Raw genomic sequence first — 26,152 nt, 5'->3', positions numbered from 1 at the left:
TGCCTTCGGCTGGTACAGAAGCACAAAACATCATGTACAACATTTCTAGCTACTTCTTTAGTTAGGCTTTAGTTCTTTAATAGTGATATAGTGATTTATTTCACATAAAGTAGCATTTTATCCGGCATTTCGGTCCCACATGGGGACCTTTCTCTTATATATATATACATATACACACACATATACACATACAGGCACCCCACATTACCCACCCACACAAACAGATATCTATTCTCAAGTCAAACACTGCTCATTGATAATTGCGTCAGATTAAACATCACCAATTGTCATTGTCACAAACTGAATCCGTGTCATCCGGGGCCACTGTACCCCACTTACACTGGGGGGGTCAACTAGAAAGCCTGAACATTATAGAACTTGTTTCTCACCTTAAGTGGCAGATTTATTATAGTGTGAAATAAGATCTTACCCCGTAACCCCCATTCATTTCTATGGGATTATTCAGAGAAGTTGGAGTTCACCATTTCATAAATACATCTCTAAAAATTCCATAGGAATGGGGGGGGGGAATTTCACACTTTGCTAAATGTGCCCCTATGTGGTGGTGCAAGGAGTGCAGTTTAGTAAATACAAAGGCTGAGACGCCCAATGGAAATACCTGTAGCTACGTGTGTAACTGACAATTTCTGCAACATTCATTCTGTTATGTTAAACTGTAAGGATGGTGCCCCCCATGTACCCCTAATCTATATTGGTGACATTCCTAAATCCAGCAGTGAACATATACTTTATACATGGACAAGCCATGGGATGGGATTATTGGAGATTACCAGGTATTTCCTCGGCACAGTGAAGTCCACACCCCCAGGGTCTCTCTATGCACCTAATGGATCATGTGTTTCCTACATAGCCTCATTCTCATCCAGATGATTGGCTTCCCCGTTCCCTGCCACTCCATTGGTAACGACCTCCTCAGGGTACGGGGGACAGTCATCGTCTGGCATGAGGCCCTGGTCATTGTCCTGATGGATGGTGACTTCTGATGATTCTTTGCTGGAGTTGATGGACACTTGGTCGTAGCTTTGGAAGCTGCCCTTCACCTTCATGATGTACTGGCTCAGCACGTTCTCATTGCTCTTGTTTGTGCCAGACCCAGTGCTGTCCACCACCGAACGTCTCAGGTTCTTCACTTCTGACTGAAGGCGGATCACGTTCTTGTTCAGCTCAGTGATGCGGTTGCCCAGATCTAAGGAGATAAATTGTACAATAATGATGATATCTGTGCTTCTACTGTTGCACCTATAGACACAGTTGTGCCAGCCTGTTGGGTCCTGGAATTTATATTTTGCTGGAGTATCAAACAGAATAATTGTATTACAAATGGTTCCCACTGTAATATACCCCAATGTGATTTATTAATGAAAGGCCTCTGCCAGAGGAACCACCATTAGTGCACTCAGGAGAAGACCACCAAGAAGCCATAGTGTCACTGGGAGCACCTGAGTTGAACCTTTTTTTAACTAGACATTAGTTGGTCTTGCATTGCTCCTCCCCCTGTATCCATGTAGCCAATCCATGGCTGTATCTCATTACCTTTCCTCCTGCTCTCCTCAAACTCCCTCCTGGCGGTGTCTATGTATCTCTGCACCAAGGCCTTTATCACCTGCAGGCGGTACAATGCCCGGCTCTCTCCAGCAGATATTCCTCCATCCACTTCTCTGTTGGACTGAGACAAGAAAGGAAGAAGCTGCAATACTGGGATTCTTTCTGAATTTCCCCCAAGCCTTACAAGATTTTTACTTACAATGGTGGCGATTGGGGGATAATCTTGCCTTTTCTTGGGTTTGGAACAGCATATAAATCTGCACGCTCTCCTACGGGACCAAAGAAACCCAGTTAGCACCGTCCTACACACACACAATCTCTATAGACAATGCCTGGCTCGCTCTTGCTCATAAATATACCCACTGCCAGTGGAACCCTTGAGTACTGGGCATTAGGGGGAGACTTATTGCTGGAGTATGAAAAACACAAAGCTAAGGATGATTGACACCAGATTGAGGAGCCCAGGAATGCAATAGGCAGTTGGTGAAGGTTCTTGGGGTGTAGATGAACAAAGGATAAAGAACTTCACTGTGGGGACATGACATCATATAGGGGTGACAGAAATGCCAACTGTACCACTTGTTAAAAGTCAACCCAATAGACCAATCAGCAGGCGGCATTTGCTGCTCTAGTGCAGTTAGAATATTGATATCAGGTATCTGATTGGTTGGCTTACTTTAGTAGACTGGGACAACTGTTAGTGCCTTACCCCCAAAAAGGTGCCTTCTAATCCCCCCAAACTCTATTTGCTGCACCAGAGTTGCACAAACCCACCCTAGCAACTGCTCCATCCACAGACCTCACGTGTCCTGATGGTAGAGGGGGCAGTTCTGTTGTCATGGCGACCTACCTTATGATGTAGAAGAGGGATTTAGGTGTGGGGATGATGTTAAAAGGCACTGGGAGAGTCAGACCTTCTCTGAAGTAGGAAAGATACAGCTTTGAGCGGGCAAATTTCCATTCCACGTCGGCATCATCCTGCGGGGGGCACAAGGACATGATTGTTGGAGGTTTCCGGCAGTTAGAGAATGCCCACAGCATGGGCACATTGACTCCCATGCACCCCGCACGGGATGCACATTTTGTGTTGATGCATAGCTGCCATCTAGCACTGGGCACATTTGGTGGCACATGCAACCACACTGGAATTCTGGGCAAACACAATGCACTGTTGGTAAAAACACATCCCTGAGCTGTTGTGGGTACTTTGCCTGTTGTTAGTGAATGAGCCCCTAAAGGCTTCATACCTTGTGACACCCAGTAGAAGGACAGGGAGGGTTTAGAGAACTGACCTCGATCTTCTGGAAGGAGTTGGTGATCATGGCTATGAGCATGTTGAGCAGCACAATGACCATGATGATGGTGAATAGTCCATACAGAGCCCGACCCACAAATTCAGCCACAGTATAGTGATTCATGTCCACCGTAGTCCTGTCCACCATCTGGAACATTGTCCAGAACAGGAACTGGAAGGTCTCATTGAAGCTGCCAGGAAACAGACCAAAACAACATAAGTCCACTGCTGGTCCATATCATGAGTTTGCTTGGGCCAGGAAACACTGACTAATATGGTACCAGAACCAAGTATTTCCCTATGGACAATAAGCAGATGGCACCTTGTCAAAATATACCCACTGCCAATTGCGTTAAAGAGGGGGGATATTTGACTTTGTACAAAGGGGTGTGAAGAATTTCAGAATCGTCAAATGGGCCTGGCTGGGTGGGTGCCAGGGAACCCCGGGATCCAGGAGGTCACAGTGCAGAGAGTGATATATAATGAGGAAGACATCAGATAACTAAATGCCTATGGGGATGTGAGACCTTATGGGGGGTCTCTTCTGAAACACAAGTCAATAATTCAGCGATTCAAGATGCAGAAGATAGAGAATGAGTGGGACATTCATCAATTCTAGCCCAGTAACAAGGACCACATTGATCCATTACATAGAAATACCCAGAAACTCACTTTATTTCATTCACTGGTCCTTGGAAGACTCTAGGTCCATCATTTATGAAACAGCACAAACAAAGAGTAATAAGTATCTCACTCTCTTTTACTGAGCTCCTTAATTTCTCAGCAAATGTATCACTTGTCTGAGTCTTTGCAAAGAAATAGACACTTTTATAAATACAGCCCTGAGGTCATTGGCAGAGAAACTGCGAAACACACTCACTTTCCCAGCGTCTGGGACTCGGGGTAATTCACGTAGATGTTGTTGAGGCCACACAGAAAGGCAGTGAGAATAATCATCAGGATAAACATGAACCTAAGGACGAGAGATTGTCCAATCAGATTAACTACTCAGATGGATATTTACAAAATATAGCAACTAAGAATTATTCATCTCTAATGCCAGTTATTTCCTACTGGTTGTTATACAGTCAATGTAATGCTATAATACATAAAGAGGGAATCCTGAGTATCCCTTAGGGATAATGTAAATGATAAGGATATTAGAAGTCACTGAGGGGTTGTTCTGTGACCATATAAAGACACAAGGCTGCAGGCTGAGTTATACAGGGAACTCTGAGTATCACTCATGTATTATAAGGGATAATGTACCCCCTACTGTAAATGATAAGGATATTAGAAGTCACTGAGGGGTTATATGACCATATAAAGGCACAAGGCTGCAGGCTGAGTTATACAGGGAACTCTGAGTATCACTCATGTATTATAAGAGATAATGTACCCCCCTACTGTAAATGATAAGGATATTAGAAGTCACTGAGGGGTTGTTCTGTGACCATATAAATGCACAAGGCTGCAGGCTGAGTTATACAGGGAACTCTGAGTATCACTCATGTATTATAAGGGATAATGTACCCCCTACTGTAAATGATAAGGATATTAGAAGTCACTGAGGGGTTGTTCTGTGACCATATAAAGACACAAGGCTGCAGGCTGAGTTCTACAGGGAACTCTGAGTATCACTCATGTATTATAAGGGATAACGTATCCCCTACTGTAAATGATAAGGATATTAGAAGTCACTGAGGGGTTGTTCTGTGACCATATAAAGGCACAAGGCTGCAGGCTGAGTTATACAGGGAACTCTGAGTATCACTCATGTATTATAAGGGATAATGTGCCCCCTACTGTAAATGATAAGGATATTAGAAGTCACTGAGGGGTTGTTCTGTGACCATATAAAGGCACAAGGCTGCAGGCTGAGTTATACAGGGAACTCTGAGTATCACTCATGTATTATAAGGGATAATGTACCCCCTACTGAAAATAATAAGGATATGAGAAATCACTGAAGGGTTCTGTGACCATATAAAGACACAAGGCTGCAGGCTGAGTTATACAGGGAACTCTGAGTATCACTCATGTATTATAAGAAATAATGTACCCCCTACTGTAAATGATAAGGATATTAGAAGTCACTGAGGGGATGTGCTGCTCACCGTATCATATCATCAATCATTTTGCCAATAGAAATCTGTAGAGTCCCCAGAGTCTCGTGGGCAGGTAGGATGTAGGCCAGGCGAGTGAAGCTGAGCATACTGGTCACGGCAAACAGAACCTCAGCAATGAACTGGGGGTCTTCTGTGTTCCACTCATTCCTTTCTGCAGGATTTCATACAAATATGTTTGTGAAGATTCTCATTCATCCAGGTCATGGTATATCTGTAGAAATAAGTCAAATCAACTGGACTTGCTGTGTTTTTACTGAAGACCTTTCACCAGTCATCCAACTGTTTTTTTCTGAATTGAGAATAAATCACAAGTTATTCAGAACTGAGAAAGTCCAGTTGATTTGACTTATTTCTACATTCATACAAATACAAGTGTCAGATTATCTAGTTCCGAGGACCAGGGAATACACAGATCAATACATTCAGCAGACAGGAGGTCTCTGAGGAAGTGAAACCAGACACGTCAGACCTCAGACACTGTTTTATCAGATGTACAAATAAAGAAACTTTTTAAATATGAAAGTTATTATGATTCCATCTAGGGAGGATGAATTCGGCCGAGTGACTGGGCTGTAGTGGATTCAATGCTTTACACTCATCTCCAATGCTGAGCACTCACCTGATTTGGTGAAGTAGAAACAGAGGTCGGAGTCGGGGAGTTCCAGGCAGGCCAGGTAGCCCTTCACAAACACCAAGATCCTGAGGGAGAAGGAGGCCAGATACATACTAATGGTCACAATGTCCAAGAAGTTCCACCAGTCCAAGAAGTAACTGCGCAGTCCTTCAATCCAGACCTCCTTGCACTCGTGCCATAGGAAACCTGCCGCATTACACATCAGTAGTGAGTGCAGAAGTCATGGGTGGGTCACCCTCCAGCATACAGTGAATAGCAACTCCTACTAGCTTATCATTCCCAATGATCCCACTCATCATATGTCCGACTCTAGGAACCCACAGCAACCAATGAGCGGTTAGCTGTTATTTATCCAGTGCAGTTACCATAATGAAGTCAATATCTAATGGGTTGCTATGGGCAAAGGTTTCCATTATTACCTTATGGTTGCAAATAGGGTTCACTGTTTTGTTGTTTAGGAGTCCATGAATACCTACCAATATTACCCAACTGTACCCCCCACAACAAGAAGAGCAGAACCATTGTATGGAACTGGGTCATCATTGTACCAACCTGTCACCCAGATCATGTGCAAGGAGTTCTGCCAGATGGCCTGGTTCCTGCCCTCGTAGATGTCATGTCTCTGCTCCATGATAATAGACTCCAGCAAGAGGAAGATGAGGAACCACAGATACGAAGCCGAGTGAAGAAGGAACTTAATTACTGGGATTTTTAGTATTTTCCCAATCTAGGTGACAAGGAGAGTGGTTAGACCTATGGCAGCTCCCTCTTCACAATAGACACAGATTTTAGTGAAAAAGAAACATAGACAGAGGGGTGGGGCTAAACCTGATAATCTAGACCAGTAATTTACACCTGGGTCTCACCAACATTAGAGAAAGTGGGGATGGGTCATGTTGAGTGTATCTATTGGGGCGGTTCAATTCCAAGTTGATGTGCCACCAGATGTGGTTACCTTGGATTTGGGTGCCAGCCAGTACACCATGCACAGGAGGGGCATCGATATAAAGATGGTGCAAGCAATGAAGATTTTCCAGATGGTGTTGCTGCCCCTCCAGCCAGAAAGCTTCCCACTCCAGATGGAGGAGAGGACCTGCTGGCAGATGGGGTGTGCCACAAACTAACAGGAAGGAAATGAGAACACAATTAGCTTCTTAGGTACAGACACCTCACCCCACAAATCAGTGGAGCACATCTTTCCAAAACCCATCACAACAACCAATCAACAGTTTGCTTTTAATTGTCACGTGCAGGTAGAGGAGTGAAGGCAAATGTCAAGTTGGTGGGTTTGGGTCATTAGGGCAACTCTACCCTCTTTTGGTTGTGATGGACAGCGAGACGAAGTCGGGCCAAGTTAGGGATCCCCTCCTCAAAGGCCTGATTGTCCAACTCCTCTTCATCACTGTCATCTCCCAAGTCATTCAGCACCGCCGTCACCTCACTCTGGTTCCTGCACATGCCCAGAAGTTCCACAGCAAACTCCTGGCTCAGGTTCTCCAGGCTCAGGTATTCTGGCTGCACAAACCAAAATACACGTTACAGTCTCAGGCCTATCCTAGGTTCAGCCTTCCATGGTCAGCATTGGCCATAGACTAGTAATCATAGGGGTGGGATCAGAGGACCCATATATATATGTTATAGCCAGCTAATAATTAGGCAAATAGCAGAAACAGCCCCATAAACCATAAAACGATGGCAGCATAGGTATCCGCTTGTACTATTCAGCACAATTTGGCAGGAAGTTTGTATATACTGCCCCCTACTACACGCCAAAAGGATAAATAATATTTGGACAAACCTTAAACTCAGGTTCCTTCCTAGAAAGGCGCTTCAGCTCGCGGCTCAGTTTGAAGGCACTTAGCATGGCATCCTCACTGGCAATGGACAGGTAAGCCCTGCTGGCAATACCCTTGTAGGTGTTGATGCGGGAAAGAGAGAATTTGAGGAGATCATACTTGCGCCCATTGCTGCACTCCATACACGTGCATGAAATCTTGTGCGGGGTTGTGATGACATGACCCTTCTTCATCAGCATCTCCACAATCTCATACAGATCCTTTTCACAAGCCAAAGTCAGCGGGGTCACCCCAGGGGCAAAACGGGAGTTGTCAATGGAGTTGTCAAAAAAGGCCATAGAGAAGGACTTGATGTCCATCTTACTCCCTTTCTCCTGATCCAGCCGATCCAGTAACATCTTGACCACATGGGGTTGGTTGGTATCTACTGCCACCAGAAGGGCCTCATGGATCTGCCGGAAATCAAACTTCACACAATGCAGTAGGGTCTTCATGATCTCCTCGTTCCCCGTGCGGATGGCCAGGTTGAGGGCCTCTCGCCATGACCGGTCTTCTGTGTCATCCAATTGGCGCAGCATTCCATCACCCACCTGCAGCAGCTGTTGTACGTGTAGGAGGCTTCCATCATGGATGGCATTGACCAGATTAACAGGGAACTTCAGCTTCTTGTTAACAATCTCCCTCCAGTTGGCTTGCTGGGAATGCAGAATATATCACACATAAATACATTAAATAGGTGCTTGAAAAGCAAAAACCATCATTTCATAGTATATCAAATGACAGGAGGTTTCAGGGCCCTGTTCACAATAATAGGCCCCCTCCACCCACATAGGGTCAGACCAGTCCATTGGAATATCAGGAAATCTCCTATTCTAGTTGGTCCCTTCACCTCAGCTCACTATGGCACTAACTGTCACCAGTCTCTTCTTCTGTTTCATATTCCCCCTCCCCCAGTCTCCCATGCAATTGCTGGCTGCACTGTGCCCATTGTCGTCACAACAGTAGGCAATGCCCGTCCTTCAGTGCTCATAGATAGGGGGCATTTTTGTCACAATTCACCTAAAGTATTTCCACAAGGTACAGTGTGTGCTCTGCATCTATTTTAGTTGCTTTATGCTGATATTGAGCTGATTGGATCCTGAAGGCTGCTGGGCGAGGACTAGACACCAATGAGCCAATGGGAATTTTAGACCTGTATAGAGACGTCTCTGAATGTACCAAACATGGGCAGATAAGTGGCTGTTGTGTCTGAAATGACAGTGAGTTTCCTAAGATGCCCCTATACCTATAGTGATGGAACAACTCCCAACATTTGGAAAATAGAAAGAGGGGAAAAAAAGTGTGATCATCCCCATTTTATGGCCACACCCCCTAAAAACGAAATTTTACAAAATTTGGCAGCTTATGGAAAGTTTGAACCAATTTCTGTTTATTTTATGTGTTATTACAGTTTTGCTAATGAAGGTGAATTGCCCTTTAATCTGCAAGTCACAGTTTCCCCAAGAGACCTGCTTATCTTAAATTGTTACAATTGTTTCCTTGCTTATCTTAAATTGTTACAAATGTATCAAAAAGTGCAGGACCCGAGTGTTCTGGGCTCTATGACAAAAGCGTTTAAGTTAATTACATTCAGAAACTTTGTAGCTTTTTCTGGCATCAGTGCAGGAGACAGTCGAGACGTTTTAGTAACAATCTGGTACTGAGAGTTCAACTGTCAAAATTAGGGCTGTCCCACTAAAATGGCACAATTGGGAGGTGTTTGATGGCTGCATTGAAAGTACTGTTTCTATTTTTGCAGATGAGACTAATTTGTGCAGAATTATAGGTTCCATGCAGGATGCTGCCACTTTGCAGAGGGATTTGTCTAAGTTGGCCCAAAGTTGGCCCAAGGTGGGCCATGTGGGGTCAGTATGGATCTAATTTTTAAACATGAATTCTAATAAATAAATTGTTTTTACTGAATACAAGCCTTGGGATATATATCTTTTGATATAAACATTTTTTCCTTAAAAATCATATAAATGCAAGTTATACACTAAATGGCAGTGTGTTGGGAGTTTCCTTAAATGAGAAGAAGTTTTTATAAGAAGCCTGACTGTATGCAGTGAAATTCTCCCTTCATTTACTGCTGTGGATAGGAATTGTCAGACGGTCCCTAACTGCTCTGCAGGGAAACAATCATACTTATGAACAGCAGGGGGAGCCCCCCCCCTTACTTCCCAGCCATGCAGAACTCAAGCAACTTTGTTTGTTTCCCTGTAGAGCAGTTGGTGACTGTGTAGAGATTTGTATTGGATTTTATTTTTGCCTTTACATCCCCTTTACTGTTTCCAACTCCAGCTGCAGGGACAAAGATCATGGAGCCAGATTTAAACAGATAAACTGGGATTCTATTTGGAGGATTATTTTGCTGCAGCCACTGGTTCTGCAGCGTTGGAGAAAGTTTGTATTAAACAATACAAAAACTATAAAATCCACATTAGATTACATGACAATACAGGACCCAGTGCAGTCTGTATATTCTGATTATTAATCAGTCTTGCTGTATCGGCTTCTGGCAGATATTATTTGACTTGTGCTGTTTTGATCATTTATGACGATCCCTAAGCAGCCCAGATCCCACTGAGCATGTGCACAGTCTTGGTCTTGCAAAGATGTATAACAAAGTTACAAGATGGTGACCCCCTGTGGCCAACTTTGAAAGCATAAATCATTTGTTTGATTAGACTTGTGGTGCAGTAAGTTCATGTTTATGTTTAGTTACAAAATACAGCATTTCTGGCCTTATTCTATTTTACACTTTACTTCCCCTTGAAGACTACTTGGATACACAACATGTTTCAGTTCTAGGAGGTCCCCCATAGGCTAAAACAGCAATTCGCAGGTTTTAGATGGTGAATGTCGAAGTCGAAATTTTTAAAGAGACAGTACATGATAAATTTCAATATTCAAATTTTCGATTCGAATTTGGATTATTCCCTAGTCGAAGTACACAAAAATTAGTTTGAAATTCGAATTTTTCTCATTTGAATTTTCACTTCGACCTTTGATAAATCTGCCCCATGTGGCCATAACACTTTGTTTCCAGCAGATCAGATACTAAAGTATCAATTTCACAACATATTCTGTTTCCAGTGGATCAGATATAAAAGTATTTCTTTCAAAGTGATTGTATCAATGTGTATTACTATGCAGCACTTATGTGACACTTGTGTGATGTGTATGGCAGTTATATTAATGTGGACAATTAGTTTTATATGGACAGTTGTTGAAAGGAAACTATTTCATGGACTAAAGACTTTCTTCATTTGGATTGGACTGTTCCCTGTTTGATGGACTTGATGTATAATTATGGTCACACCTTCCTTGTTAATTATCCACTTGGAGCCTGGGGGTGATGGAAGAGGAGGGTTTATTAAGTTCTTCACGTTCTGTTTTTTGTTACACTTGTGCAGGGCCGCCATTAAAAATCAGGGGACATCGTACAATAACATTTTTGGGGCACACACGTACAATAACATTTTTGGGGCACACTGGGCCCCGCCCACCCCGGCCCCCAAGCCCCACCCCAGATCCCACCCACTCCACACCACAGGTAAAATACCACACTGACATCAGTGCTTAAAAAGGTAACCCCCCACATACACAAGTTATAAAAAGCTATTGATGGTCATGGCCCCTTTATAAGTTAAAAAAAACTGTGGCACCAGGGCTTCCCATAAAAGTTTTATTTAAAATATTGGTGGTCAGAGCCCCCCTACAAGTTAAAAAAAATTGGTGGTCAGGGTTCCCCTACAATTTAAAAAAACAAAATTGGTGGTCAGGGCCCCTTCCAAGCATGTTTTTCAGTTCAATAGTTTTCAGATTGTTCCCCAGAAATAAAAACTTTTTTCATTTACTTTCCATATTTCATTTTTTACTGTTTTTCCAAAATCTAAGATTAAAGTTGAATGTCCGTGTCTCTGGTGTTTGAGTCTGACGGCTCAGTAATTCAGGTGCAGGTTCTGTTACAATTTTACAACAATTAGTTGCTCCATTTCTCAGTAGGATCTATGGGGAATATAAGTGCAACTATTGTATTAATTCTAACAGCTGCCTGTAATGAAACCCAGAAATTCTGCTCAGCAGAGACAAACACAAGAAATGTATCAATTTAGAACAGTATAGAGGGTCGGCGACCCCCCTCCCTCCCGGAGCTGATTTCGAAAGTTAAAAATTACACTTCAATACTAGAGGTCAGTCACACACATAGAAAATAGAAAGTAATTGGAAAAAATCTTTATTTTTGGTGAACTGTCTAAAAGCAACTGAACTGAAAAAAGTGTTGGAAGATGAACATCCCCTTTAATAAACTGTCTGTCAGTGAAAGGGTCGGGGAGCATGAGGGGTCGGGTCGGTATCAGGCGTCAATAAAGAAAGGAAAAGTGAAATAATTCCTGTAACTTTAGTTGACGAAGTAGAAGAATAAATAAACTACAATGAAATGGTGACACAGAGGTTAATTGAAAAAATTCAGCCAATTGCCACAGGGAAAGGGAGAAACTGCCACATTAGTGTGATAATCAACTGGCAACTCCTACACCTGATTCTGCAGAAACTCATGAAACAATTAGTGGCAATGAGGCACCCGACAACACAGGGACAGGAGTGGCCACAAATCACTGCTCCTACTCACGGCAACGATGGTAAAGCAAAGAATTTTGATCTACAATAGTTGTATTTTCACACACATAATTATTGGCAATTAGAAATCCAAAATTGTACACGTGCCGACAACTCCATAAATAACGAATTTTAAATACCCAAAAGAAAGGAACTGCCAGAAAAGTTATTGGTGTCGCACAATCCAATCATTGTTAGGGGCATATTTATCAAGGGTCCAATTTCGAATCGAAAAAACTTCAAAATTCGAATTCAAAAAGACCAACTCAAATTAAGTCAAAGTTTTTTTGGTTGAATAGGTCCGTATTTGGCTGAATTCGAAACGTATGAATCGAAGGAATAACGCATGATTTTTCAAAGTCCACCAATTGACGCCAAATAGGTTCTAGCCTAGGAGGTCCTCCATAGGCTAAAACAGCAATTCGGCAGGTTTTAGATGGCGAATGGTCGAAGTCACAAAACATGATAAATTTCGATATTCAAATTTTTTAATTTTTTTTAATTTTTTCAAATTCAAATCGAATTTGGACTATTCCCTAGTCGAGGTAAACATAAAATAGCTTGAAATCTGAATTTTTTTACTCAGATAAATTCCCTTTGACTCATTGGGTGGAATTCACAAAAGTGGTGATGTCTATACAATAAAAAAGTTGTATTTCTCCACTTTTGTGAATTCGCCCCATTGTGTGAAAACCAATCCTAAGGGGGTTATGTACTAAACTCCAAATGCAAAAATAATTAAAAATTCGTGATTTTAGAATTTATTAAAACCTGAGGATGGAAAAGTCGAATCTGAAAATCCGGCATCTCGGACCTGTTGCGGTTCCATAAAAGTCAGTGGGAGAAGTCCCAATGATTTTTTGATGTGCGTTGAGTTTCGTGCAATACCCCAACGTTTTGGGATGAAAATTCCGAAATAATCGTGAATTTCATGAAAATCTGATTTTTTTTCCCATAAAGCAAATTTGTGTGAAAATGTAATAATAAATAAGCGTAAAAAACAGAGCGGATTTGATTGGAGTTTGTAGCAGAAAATATTGAGATAAATTCGGACTTTGATAAATAACCCTCTTACAATTACTGGGTTTTGCGACGCCAATAACTCTTCTGGCAGTTCCTTTCTTGTGGGTATTTAATAAAAGCAAAGAATTATCCAGAGGGAAAGAAACAGGGAAATTCCGTGTGGAATTGGGTAGCACCCAGGATGTTGGGGCAATGGGGTGGATGTACATGTGAGGCTGATTGGCTGCTCATGTGTGAGTGCTGCAGATGTTACTGGGTGCTGCAGATGTTACTGGGTGCTGCAGATGTTACTGGGTGCTACAGATGTTACTGGGTGCTGCAGATTTTACTGGGTGCTACATATGTTACTGGGTGCTACATATGTTACTGGGTGCTGCAGATGTTACTGGGTGCTGCAGATGTTACTGGGTGCTGCAGATGTTACTGGGTGCTACATATGTTACTGGGTGCTGCAGATGTTACTGGGTGCTGCAGATGTTACTGGGTGATGTTACTGGGTGCTGCAGATGTTACTGGGTGCTACAGATGTTACTGGGTGATGTTACTGGGTGCTACATATGTTACTGGGTGCTACATGTTACTGGGTGCTACATATGTTACTGGGTGCTGCACAGGGCCGCCATCAGGGGGAACAGTGTCCCGGGCCCAGCCATGAAGGGCCGGCAGTGCTGCAGTTTTGAAAGAGCCGGGCCCCCCTTACGAGCGCCCAAGCCGTGCGGCCATTTCTCAAGACCCCAATGCGGAAGTGCTGAAAAGCCGAGGGACCAGAAACCACGAAAACAGCCAAAGTCCTGAAGTGGTGAAAAGACCTGAAGTCATGATAGGAGGCGAAGTTGAAGTCCTGAAGCCACAAGTTTAATTCTACTGAACACCAATTTGTGTTTGTTTTTTTTTGTTTTTGTTTTTTTTAATCCCCTGGCCACCAATGTATTATTTTAATACTCTATAGGCCCCTGCAAATTTTTTTTAACTTGTAAGGGGGCCCTGGTGCCAATGATTTTTTTAAAAGACTTTTATGGGGGGCCCTGGCGCCAATGTTTTTTTTTTAACTTATAAGGGGGCCCTGACCATCAATAGCTTTTTATAGCTTGTGTGTGGAGGGGGGTTACTTTTTTAGCGCTGATTTCTGTTTGGTCTTTTAACTGTGATGTGGAGTGGGCAGGATATGGGGTGGAGCTTGGGCGCCAGTGTGGGCGGGGCCCAAAAATGTTGTTGTATGGGGCCCCGTGATATCTAATGGCGGCCCTGGTGCTGCTAGGGTTGCCACCTGTCCGGTTTTGACCCGGTATTTTGAGGGGCTGCCCGGGTCTATACTTCCTGCCCGGTTTTCCAAATAAGGAAAACCGGGCGGGATTTACTGATTGACACGGCGATCCGGCAATCGCTGATCGCCTCGTCATAGCCCCGCCCACTGACATCACGGGTCCATCCACTGACGTCACAGACACGCCCACTGACGTCACGGACCCCCGCCCCGTCTCAGCCAGATAAAGGTGGCAACCCTAGGTGCTGCAGATGTTACTGAGTGTTACAGGGATGTACCAAATCCTCTATTTTGGATTTGGCCGAACCCCCGAATCCTTTGTGAAAGATTCAGCCGAATACCGAACTGAATACGAGTCCTAATTTGCATATGCAAATTAGGATTCAGATTTGGTTTGGCCGGGCAGAAGATAAGTAATAATAATAATAATGATATTAAATAATAATAGTAATAATAATATAAAATATAATAATATAGTAATAATATATTAATAACTATAGGGAAGGAATGAGGGATTGTGGGAGAGGAGCAGAGTCCAATTGGGAGAGGAAATGATATATTGTCCTATGATAAAGATAATAAATACTCGTTGCTCTATAGTCTATACAATTCCTTATCTGTCAGTGTCACTAATAGGAAACAGCTCAGCCCTTAGGAACCTGTGATGCAGAATCACACAGACAAGTGGAAACCATTGAATCTGCCTATAGGTTGCTAGGATCACTGCCTGTAGCAACCACTGTATGTTTAGAGACAGGCACACAATAAATGAGAATCATCAAATGAGAATCATCAGTTACTTGAGGGGCCATTGGGATTCCCAAAGAGTGTGAGTATCTGCCCAAAACTGGCCCCAGGTTGCGAATCATTTCCCCTTTATTCCCCCCGAGTGCAGTGGGACAGACGGACATTATAGCTCTGGGCACAACTGGGCATGTGCAGGGCTGGGGCTCCCGGCAATGAGAGTTACAGTCATCAATGTATGTGCTGTGCTACTGCCCCAACCTCCCCATCCCTGGGACCCCTTTCTTATGGGCTCATGTTCCAATTCTGTATCCCCCCCCCCCGGTGTTTTATGAATCTGCCCCCCAACAACAAATGCATCATGTTGCACCCAGGGGTGCCGCTGCCTCAGTCCTGGCATGCTGGGAGTTGTAGCTTGGACTGATTTCTAGTCATGGGGCCCCACTGAGAAGCTTTGTGCATAAGAAAGGGAACCCCCCCAGCACTGGCTAACTATAAATAAATAAATGAATGAGCCCCCAGTACTTACAGTTAAATGTTCCATGATGTGGATGAAGCAAAGACAGGAGCCTCAGCCCATGGGAGGGTGCAGGGAGTTGCTGTTGTGCAGGGAGTTGCTGTTGTGCAGAGACAATCAGAGGGGCATCAGCAGAGACTTGGGGTAGAAGTGAGTGACACAGAGGGAGGGAGGCGGCCACTCTGTCATCTGCTCTCCAACTCCCTGCAAACAACTCCCTGTAGGCACCGACAGCCAGTCATTATGGAAACAAGTTCCTCCAATCAGCAGCCTCCAAGGACTCCCGGCAGGGGAAGGTGTTGCCTCCTGCTGTTCTTTCCCCCACTTTAACCCTTCAGCTGCCTCACCAGAAACAACTGCTTCTTCATTAAAGGGCAACTTAACTGGAGGAGTTCAGGGTTGTCTGGGCTGCAAACTGAAGGCTGCGAGGGACGCTGGGAATTGTAGTATAAAAGCTGGGGGGCCCCTTGACAAATATCCAGAATCATTTCTAGAACCACTTATTTTATGCACCTACCCCCAGGGCATCTGCTGTGCATTATGCCCCGCCCAAATACCCCTACTGCATAGCAGGTAAGTACCCTGTGTACCCCCCTCCCCTTGCCACAACACTGACTGTGTATCTGTGTCACAAGCACAAAGGGAACTTATCAAATCCATGTGCCTCATGGTTCCTGCTGCAGACTGCAGTGCTTTCTATACTGCCATGTATAATCTGCATCATCTGCTTGTGGACTGAATGGGGGTAGCTGGTTCCCCTGCTTGTCAGCAACATAATGGGGTACAGGGGTGAGACCTAGTGGCTAATGTGGCCCCTGCACTGGTGCTGAGCTCAAGGAATAACCCTGAGGGCCCCAGGGAGACTTTCCTTATTATTAACAAACCCGACAGACACGTCCTGCACCAGGGGCCCCGGGGAGGTTCAGAGTTATAATCACTGACTGGCACTGCCTGGTCCCTCCTGCTCCCTGTACTGATGTATTTGTATCACACTGGGAATGGGCCCCTGCATCACTAGAAGGGGCCACAGGCATCGTAAGCGAGGGGCACAGGGAGTTGCTCAGTGTGTGTGAATAGGCCCCTCTGTGCCAATAGGAAAACACAGAGTGGGAGGTACTTACCATTCAGGCCTCTGTATTCTCCCCACCAATGAGAAGAGCAATGGGAGTGCCAACCCCCAAGGAGCATATACAGACTTTAATTATATAGATTATTATTATATAGAATATTGTTATACACATTATTATTATTATATAGAATATTATACAGATTATTATTATATAGAAAATTATTATACAGATTATTATATAGAATATTGTTATATAGATTATTATATAATTATTATTATGCAGATTATGATTATATGGAATATTATTATATAGATTATTAATATATAAATTATTATTATACGGAATATTATTATACAGGTTATTATGTAGATTTTTATTATATGGAGTATTATTATATGGAGTATTATTATTATTATATAATAACTATACGCTGCCTCACAAGCGCCAGGGAAGTGATGGTACCCGGGGGGGGGGGAGATAAATAAAGGGCACAAGCTGCAAGTGCAGATTATTTTGTTGTTCAGGAAACTGGGCCCCAAACTTCCCCTTTGTGGCTTTTTGCTGACAGAATTGGGAAAGGGGAAACCCAATGTTTCTTATCAACTTCCTCCCACACTGGGGCCACCCACCCATGTACTGAGAGCATCACCCAAGAGCTTACAATCTAACTCACGAGTGACCCACTCTCCTTGCACTGCTGGATAATGATGACAGTGTAACAACCTTTGTGCCCCTCCCCTAGGGGATATTGGGGTTCATGACTCCCCCATGCACTGAGTAACGAGAACAACTTGGGCAGCCCACGGCTTTGCACTCTTGTACCTTCTTCACCTGCACCCACCTACTGACACCCACATACACCTGTATCTACCTATAAACATTGGAAATTTGTTTTGGTTGTCCCTAGCCCCTCCCACTCCTGGTAATCAGAGTAATTGGAAGTGATGGATTCTGGGGATCCTCTGCTTTTGGTAGTGGGCGGGGCCCAGATTCTCTAGAAAGCAGAGGAATTCCCAGAATCCATAACTTTACAATGGAACAATGTGAGAGAGGGGTTACATGACTCTGTGAGCCTAAGGGGCTTACACCTCAACTTACTACATACCCCCCAACTGACTGAGCGAATGTCACACAGGAGGGATATTTCCCCTTTAATATCACTCAGACACAGCATTGGGGTACCTATCAATCAAGGAATCAGCCGTGTGTGTAACAATAATACATGTATATTTATATTTGGCAGGTCAGAAAGTGTTTATGATGATCATTGTTGGGAGCTACAGTTCAGGCTAACAGGGAATAAAATAAACAATTGGCCCCTGAATGTAAAGGGCCCAGGATCCATTAGGAACAAATACAGAGACTCCTCCCATGATCAGAGCTGAAACAATAAAAAAAAGGGTTCTATAAAGTGAATAAATCCTAAATAAAACCCTAAATTTAATCCAGTGATGTCCGTGTGTGATTTCCCTCATTATCCTATAAACATAAATACGGATCCTCTAATTAGAAAGTGGGTTCCGAGGGGCCAGCCAGCAGCCTCATGATAATATGGATCAGATTATAGTCTGGGGAGATCATTATTTTCCTCTGTGATTGGTCTGACAGGAGGAGTCAGGTTCTGCAGGCGGGATCAGTGTCAGAGCAACACCCAGTAGGAGTCAGATGCTGTGGGCTGGATCAGGGGCAGAGCCACACCCAGGAGGAGCCAGGTGCTTTGTGCGGGATCAGGGGCAGAGCCACACCCAGGAGGAGTCATTCACTGTGGGCGGGATCAGGGGCAGAGCCACACTCAGGAGGAGTCATTCACTGTGGGCGGGATCAGGGGCAGAGCCACACTCAGGAGGATCCGGTGGTACATGTCGGTGACTATTCCCCGCAGGTGTTGGCATGAATCTGTATCTCGGAGCTGGGGAAGTAAAAGCCACAGATGGGGCAGGAGACCCGGGAGTCCGGCTGCTCAGGAACAATAAAGTTTTTGTTGACGTCGTCGTCGGAAGAATCGTCTGATGAAGACACAGTAATGACTCTGGCAGGAGGCTCCTCCCCACACGTGGCGGCATGGAAGGGAAGGTAATGCAGCTGGAAGTATCCTGTGGGGTGAGACGACAGAATTGCTTATATACATATATATACACACTCATCTGGGACAGGGGAGCTAATAACATGGCAATGGGGGGGTGCAAGAGTAAAGGAAGAAAGAATTCAAGGGGTGGATAAGAAGGGGACAGCCAATAGGAACACAGGACAGTGTGAAACTAGCCAATGAGAAAGTGTCTGTACGGTTATGAGGTTCGGGGTTACTCAGTAGCGGCCACTAGAAATCCCGCATCCTCCACCACTGTCAGTGCATATGAGAGTGAAATGGAAAGGTGGTTCCACTTGAAGGAAGTTTATCCCTTTCTGTTCTCTGGTTCTAACTCTTGAAACAATTAAGTTTTAGGAGTGAGAAGCAGCAGTGCAGGGAATATAACGGTCAGACATACTGTTATATATAATGAATGGACATTGGGAGAAGTTGCCCTTTAAGAATGCAGCCAATCCCACATAACCCCTCACCTCCACATATGGGGCAGTTGCTGCAGTCATGTTGTTTCTCAGCTGCTCTCTGTATCCCAGGGTTACTGCCCCCCAACTCAGCTGCCTGTCTCTCCAGTACTGGACCTCGCGCCCTGAAACGGAGACAAAGAGTTGCTATTGGTCTGTACTCAATGACATCACTGTATGACACGCAAACATGGTCTTGGCTTTGGAGTATTATTGGCACATAAAGTCTTTACCTCCCCGGGGGGGGCTCCATCCTCAGTCTCCTCCTGCCATGCGGCTTCCTGGGCTCCTCCTGTGGGGGGGTGGGAGGGGGGCTGAAGCCTGTGGAAAAAACACAAGGGGAAGTGGAGTATCACTGATGGGTGGGTGACAGTTGGTGCCCATGGAATGGAGAGTGGCCCCCGGATATTCACACTATATGTACAAATGTACCCCTAGAACGTCCCTGTTTATAGTTAGGGGGTGAACCTGGATGTGAGGAAGGCTGAGGGGGGTGGGCAATATTCCTCACTGGAAGGGGCGGGGTTTTGAGGGAGGGAATGGGAGGGCGGAGTCATAAATGTGCTGGTGCTGCCGGTGCAATTACATGATCATTATGGGCTTTTACCCCCAGAGAGGTAAATGTATGATAATCTGGGCCCCAGAATAGTGAGGGGCCACTGGCCCTGGGCCTGTCAAATTTAGTTGAATATGGAGGATTTACCGCTGCTCTTTTCTCCCAGCATGTGGAGTGAAGGCAGGACTGGGGGGGTTGTGTCTGGGAATCGGCGCTTGCGAGACTTGGCTGCAGTCAGGACCATGCGTGCCGTGCGACTCAGAGAGTTTGGGGGGGCAACACGGGGAGAAATGATACTGGGGGGCAACTGGTCTTTGCTCTTCTGCCCTTCTGCCTCTGGGGGGCTCCTAGACAAAGGGAAAAAACGAAAATCTATTGCCCCGTCTCTGAGTGATGAGGTAAATCCGTAATGTAAATAACGGGGAGCTAAAGTACATGCAGGGGCCCACATGGAGCAAGACTCATAACGACCCTTTACTGTCTGTGACCCCTCTAATCAGCCCTTCAGGGGTCCCCAAGGGTCGCTGCCATAGAACTGCTCTGTATCCACCCAATGCCTCTATCCCACTACCCCTCCTGGGAGGCGGCTCCTTGTATCTACCCCGCTTTTCCTCCCTCCATTCTTCATGCAATCATTCTTCATGTTGTATTACAAATACCTACAGCTGTTGCACAACTACAAATCCCCTGAGAGCTGAAGCAGCAGTAGAGTTTTATAATCCCATATAAATACTCAGCACTCAGTGTTTCTATGATATGAATGTTATGCTGTTTCTTTGCTCTGATTGGCTGAACTGTCTCTCTCCCACTTACCTGCTGGCTCACTATTGTCACAGTATTGGGGTACCTGGTGGTCAAACGTCTGTACTGTGAGCAGATAAATCCCTTTCATTAAATAAATCAGGGGCCCCTGGAACTGACTGCCCCGGGCCCTTAGTATTACAGTTCTACTGGCCCAATGGACGACTCCTTACTCTGTATGTCGGGGGGTCTGTGAGCCGAGAGTTTTGTTCTTGGGGGGATCCTCACTCTGTGTGAAGAAACAGAACCATTAAATATTCAGTTAGGAGTTTCTGCCCCCCTCCCCCAGTCTTAAGCATGCACCCCTTTATCTGCCCAATGAACCCAAAAACAATCCTGTAGGAAATATAAAGCCAAAACCACACGGCTGTTCCCTCTCAGCTGATACATTTCATATGAAAACACAAGATTTCGCATTTATTCCCACCTTCGCTCATACATTTTACATTAGAGGGAACATCACACGATTGTCAGTAATGAAGGGTCGGTGGGAGGGATTCAGGCCACAAGCAGAAGGGAAATAACTGGTTACAGCACAGGAACCAATAACCACTGGGGGCAGAAATGGAAAGGCAGTACCGTAGCGCTGTCTGAGGGCTACAACTCCCAGAACCCCAAGGATAATGGTTCATGGGTGCAGTGGGGGTGCCAATGGGCTGATGCCCGGGTGCCAGTGTGAGTGAGGTTGGCTGATTACATGATGACACATGGAACACTCATTACTAGGGATGCACCAACTCTACTATTTTGGGTTCGGCTGAATCCCTGAATTCTTTGTGAAAGATTTGGCTGAATACAAACCAAATCCTAATTTACATATGCAAATTAGGATTTGAATTTGGCCTAAATCCTGAATTCTAAACTAAATCCTGGATTTGGTATATTCCTACTCATCACCTTATGCCGCTGCTCCTCGTTGTCCTGTTGCTCCTCATCCAGAGCAGATCGGAAGCGAATGAAGGAGAGGCCGAATAACTGTCGCTTATTGAAGGGCTGACTGGCGCTTATCCGCACGCGGTCCCACAGCTCCGCCCTGACGTCGGCCAGAAAGTCCCCTGTGCCAAGAACAACACACAGTGGGAGGGGCAGAAGCTACAGCTGCCAATTAGGTGCAATAGCGCAATACCCCTCCCCCCAACCCTGCTCATCCCCCCAACCCTGCTCCTCACCTTTCTTGAACATCCGCACCCCATTGGGGTTCCTGCTCTGCTTGGAATCTGCGGGGGACATGAGGGTGGTGGTGGGGAGCAGAGTCACGTAGGGTCTGTCCAAAGGCCAACTGGAGCGACCCACATCAATCTGCACCAAGGCAGAACCGCAATTCCCTGTCAGAGAGAAGAATCAGAACCTGCAGGTACCAGTGTCTGTAGCTTCTGCTTCCCAAAATGGCGCCCCCTAGGCTACGAGCAACAAGCTCCGCCCATTGGTCTCTTTGATAAACCACTGGTACTAATTGGATCTCTGCCCAGGCCCCTCAGTACCTTCAGCTACAGCCCATTCCCCTCCCCCACACTCTTTTTTGATCTGAATGATGAACCCCCTATATATAGTAAATAATGCACCCCTAATACAAGGAGATATAATATAAGGATGTAGGCATCCCAATAATATTAATATGCCTCCCCGAGGAGCTCCATGACCATGTAAAGATGATAATGAGGCTGAAGGCCGAGTGCCTTTAAACAGGGCATGAAACTCTAAGGTGAGGACTAATATCCTTATATTTTGCAACAGGGGGTACTTTATTTATTTTAATACACAAGTTTCAGTGAGTCATGCGACAGAAATGACATCACTAAGCTCCGATTAGAACTGATGACATCACTAAGCACCGTTTACAAGGATATAATTTACAGGATAGGATTGTCATGCATCATATATATGTATATAGAATACACAAGAGCCATGAATATCCTGTAAATTATATCCTTATAAACGCTGCTCAGTGATGTCATCAGTTCTAATCGGAGCTTAGTGATGTCACCTCTGAGTTCCATGACTTTCAGCCTTGTGCTTTTATCTGGCCATGGGACTTCTCGGTAACTTATAATGTGCTTATATTTTACAAGAACGCCCGGGAATTACCGATATCAATGTAAGCGATGTGACTCGCCTTCTCCAGCTGCAGCTCCACCCTCAGGCACCCACTCCGCTCCCGGGAGGAGATCAGCCAGGGCAGCAACGAACTCTCACTCAGGAGATTTTCCGCCGGGTGTTTGGGATCCTGTGGGAGAAGCATCAGAGTCATGAGAGGAACGTTGGTGCAACAGGATCAGGAACACGGGGTCTGGGCCGGTATCAGGGGGCAAGTATTAACCACAACTGCCTTCTTTTTGGGCTTTACTGTCCCTTACTGACACCTAGTGGATATTGTGGGAACTGCGTGTGGCTCCAAATGATGCGCTAGGAACCCGGGATACAGACACAACATTAAGGGAACGGACACAACCAACACTTGCAATGGAACAAAATTCCTGTAATGTTGTGTGTGAATGGACCTGACATTCCCATGGTAACGGCACACGTGTTTGAATGTGGGGCCATCCGACAACTAGTGCTTCAGAAAAAACACTAGAATTTCTTACATTCACCACTGCCCCTGGCCACTAGTGGGTGCTAGTGCTTTAAGCAAGTTTCTCACCTCAAGGCCCTGGTCCAAATAAACCCAACACTTTTATGGTACCGGCCACAGAGAATCCCCAATGAGGAGTTTTTTTAATGAGCCGTAATGAACGGCACAACTTCTCCCTCCTTATACTGGGCCTGACCCAAAGCAACAAGTCAGCCCAGAACTCTGAGCGATGGCACAAGTTACACACGAAGGACTAAAAGAAAGGGTTAAATGCACAAGAAATCAGGAGTTTCCCTGATAAATATACTGGGATATAAATTGTTTCATCATCTGAATTGGCCAATGTACCTGTGAGCTGAAGGACACAATGTGCTTGATTGTAATGGGGGCCATCAGGGGATTCTGCCCCGGAACCAGCTCTGAAACAAAAACATTTACACAAATATTTGTATCAGAAGGAACTAAAATCAGTCAGAACTGAAAGGAAAAGTGTCAGTAACACAAAAGTCTCTCTATGATGAGTCAGTTCCTCTGATCCCCACTAGGAGTCAGTGTAACACAAGTCACTATATAAAGGAGTTAGTTCCTCTGATCCCCACTAGGAGTCAGTGTAATACAAAAGTCACTCTATAAAGGAGTTAGTTCCTCTGATCCCCACTAGGAGTCACTGTAACACAGAAGTCTCTCTATGAGGAGTCAGTTCATCTGATCCCCACTAGGAGTCAGTGTAACACAAGTCACTATATAAAGGAGTTAGTTCCTCTGATCCCCACTAGGGGTCAGTGTAACACAAAAGTTAAACTCTATGATGAGTCAGTTGCTCTGATCCCCACTAGGGGTCAGTGTAACACAAGGAGGCGTGGCTTACTGTTCCATCCTTACAAGTGAACCAGATAATAAGAGGCGGGACATATAGAAATCTCTATTTAAGTCTTAGGGCGCAGAAACCACTTCCCATCACCGATTCACTAAGGCCTCCCCTTACACTGATCGGACCCACCCAATTTAACCCCCTGCAAAGGCAAAATCGTTACCATAGAGACAGCAGGTACTCCGTCCTCTTCCTCAATACCTGAATTTCCCGCGTTTGCCTCCCTGCATTCCCTACATACGTCACCGGAAGAAGAGAATCAATGGGAGGGGCCAATAAAATCCGACATCAGAGTTTTGATCAATTCTAAGAAACAGCCTCCCCATAAAGAACTGGTGGCATGGTGGGACATGTAGTTCTGAAGAGCAACCTTAGCTTCCCGTGGCTCATTTTACATTATTACTGTCGGCTCTGCCCCGCCCCCACTCCGTTTTGGCCCAGCCCCGCCCCCACTCCATTTTGGCCCAGCAAGATGGGATGGAAAAAGAGGCGTGACACGCAGGTGCGTGTCAGTTTCATCATGCGCGTTAGGACGCGCGCGCAGTTATACGGCAGCCAATGGCGGACAGAGCAGTGGGCGGCGATTTTGTTTGAATCCTTCGTAGGTAGAAATTAATTTTTGATTTCGCGTCGGGGAGGGAATTACAGGCAGCGGGGGAGCGGCACCGGCTAAAGGTGAGTCACTGGGGCTTCCGTCCGGCCTGGAGATTTTATGTTTGTCTGTACTGAGCCCAGGGCGCTGTGTGTGGTACTGAGTCTGGGGCTCTGTGGTGCCACTGGGAGCTGAGTGTGGCCCTGTGATGAGAGAGTAGAGACAGGAGGGCCCTGCGGGTGACGTGGGGCAGGAGGAGCAGGAGGGCCGGTGGCTATTGGGGTGTAGGAGGAATGACAAGTACAAGTGTGAGGATAAAGCTGTGGGTTGGACTGGCGGTGCCCGGCGGGGGGGGTGGAGTCAGCTGTATAACCTGCACTGTCGGTTGTGACTGTATAGAAGACATAAGATTATTAGTCATTAGTGGGGGAGTCTGTGGGATACAGTAGTGGGGGCAGGAGGGGTCTGTGTTGTTCAATATAACCACGACCCCCCTGTGCCCCTCCTCATTTCTTCTGCCTCCCTGCAATTGGTCACAGCAGCTCTGGTTAAAGGGGAAGTTTCCCTTTTGTAAATTCCTATGTGATAATGTGAGTGATGGAAGAACTTCATCCATTACTTTGTCTGAGAAGCTTCATCCAGGTCATTGTATTTCTACTGCAGTGATCCCCAACCTGTAGCTCGTGAGTAACATGTTGATCTCCAACCCCTTGGACGTTGCTCCCAGTGGCCTCAAAGCAGATGATTATTTTTCAATTCCAGGCTTGGAGACAAGTTTTAGTTGTATAAAAAACAGATGTACTGACAAATAGTCTCAATGTAGGTTGACAATCCACATAGGGGCTACTAATAGCCAATCACAGCCCTTATTTGGCACCCTGGAACATTTTTCATGCTTGTGTTGCTCCCCAACTCCTTTTACTGCTGAATGTTGCTCACGGGTTCCAAAGGTTGGGATCCCTGTTCTACTGTAACAAATCAATCAGACAAGTTTACATCCTGGACAGGGGGAGGGTTGGTTCAAAAGAGGGGTCAAACCAAGTTTGAACACGGAGGTGGGGGGGTGTGACCCCTATTGTCTGCCACAAACACTGCTGTTGTCCCAATAATAGAGGCCATACACACAGGCACATTAAAGCTGCGGATATCAGTCCTTTAGTCCAATTCAGCCGTTTATCTGCCCTTTTATGGGGCGTTCCAACGGGTCTCCCTCATTGATATCAGGCCAGATATTAATCAGGCAGGTTTGATTTATTTTTGGTGATCGAGGTGATCAAATTAACCAGATATCACCCTGTGTTTGGTGGGTATATTGGGTTAAGATCTGCTTACTAAATGAGCAGATCTTATAGTGTATGGCCACCTTAACACCTCGTGGCTACAATTATACTAATGCCATCAGCACCTTGTCTCCATGAGTCTCTGACCCCATGCTGATTATACTAAACACATTATGTTGATTGGGGGAAAGAGCCCAGGGTGCTGACTTGGGGAAAGAGCCCAGGGTGCTGGAC

The 26,152-nt window shown here is 45.2% G+C and overlaps 3 protein-coding genes across 8 annotated transcripts in view; 1 reads left to right on the top strand and 2 right to left on the bottom strand.

Annotated features, from left to right (window-relative positions):
* Positions 1–61: 61 nt before the first annotated feature.
* Positions 62–15,929, bottom strand: trpc2.l (short transient receptor potential channel 2 L homeolog). The gene is made up of 13 exons (XM_041582744.1): positions 15,642–15,929; positions 7,422–8,114; positions 6,935–7,138; positions 6,579–6,743; positions 6,176–6,350; positions 5,609–5,809; positions 4,978–5,140; positions 3,741–3,833; positions 2,859–3,051; positions 2,417–2,544; positions 1,766–1,835; positions 1,555–1,687; positions 62–1,207 (listed from the first exon to the last, which is right to left on the bottom strand). The coding sequence occupies exons 1-13, from the start codon at positions 15,654–15,656 to the stop codon at positions 864–866; spliced, it is 2,577 nt and encodes an 858-aa protein (XP_041438678.1). The 5' UTR covers positions 15,657–15,929; the 3' UTR covers positions 62–863.
* Positions 15,930–17,907: 1,978 nt separating this feature from the next.
* On the bottom strand, positions 17,908–24,263 carry xndc1.l (Xrcc1 N-terminal domain containing 1 L homeolog; the record flags this gene model as incomplete). Its single annotated transcript, NM_001093580.1, is given in 10 exon segments — positions 17,908–18,792; positions 19,259–19,371; positions 19,480–19,567; positions 19,950–20,149; positions 20,777–20,832; positions 21,501–21,658; positions 21,773–21,928; positions 22,689–22,827; positions 23,524–23,594; positions 24,210–24,263. Coding segments are annotated over 9 exon segments (1,179 nt in total). The 3' UTR covers positions 17,908–18,568.
* A 300-nt stretch (positions 24,264–24,563) lies between these two features.
* The window catches only part of numa1.L (nuclear mitotic apparatus protein 1 L homeolog), a 30,840-nt gene continuing 29,251 nt past the window's right edge, over positions 24,564–26,152 (top strand). For all 6 annotated transcript variants that reach the window (XM_018247809.2, XM_018247808.2, XM_018247805.2 and 3 more), the window contains exon 1: positions 24,564–24,721. The gene's annotated coding sequence lies outside the window, so the exon portion shown is untranslated. The remainder of the gene's footprint in view (positions 24,722–26,152) is intronic.

The sequence above is a fragment of the Xenopus laevis genome, chromosome 2L, assembly GCF_017654675.1.
Source record: "Xenopus laevis strain J_2021 chromosome 2L, Xenopus_laevis_v10.1, whole genome shotgun sequence".
Lineage (NCBI taxonomy): Eukaryota > Metazoa > Chordata > Amphibia > Anura > Pipidae > Xenopus > Xenopus laevis.
Note: the sequence above shows the minus strand (reverse complement) of the source record. Positions and strands in the feature narration are given on the sequence as shown.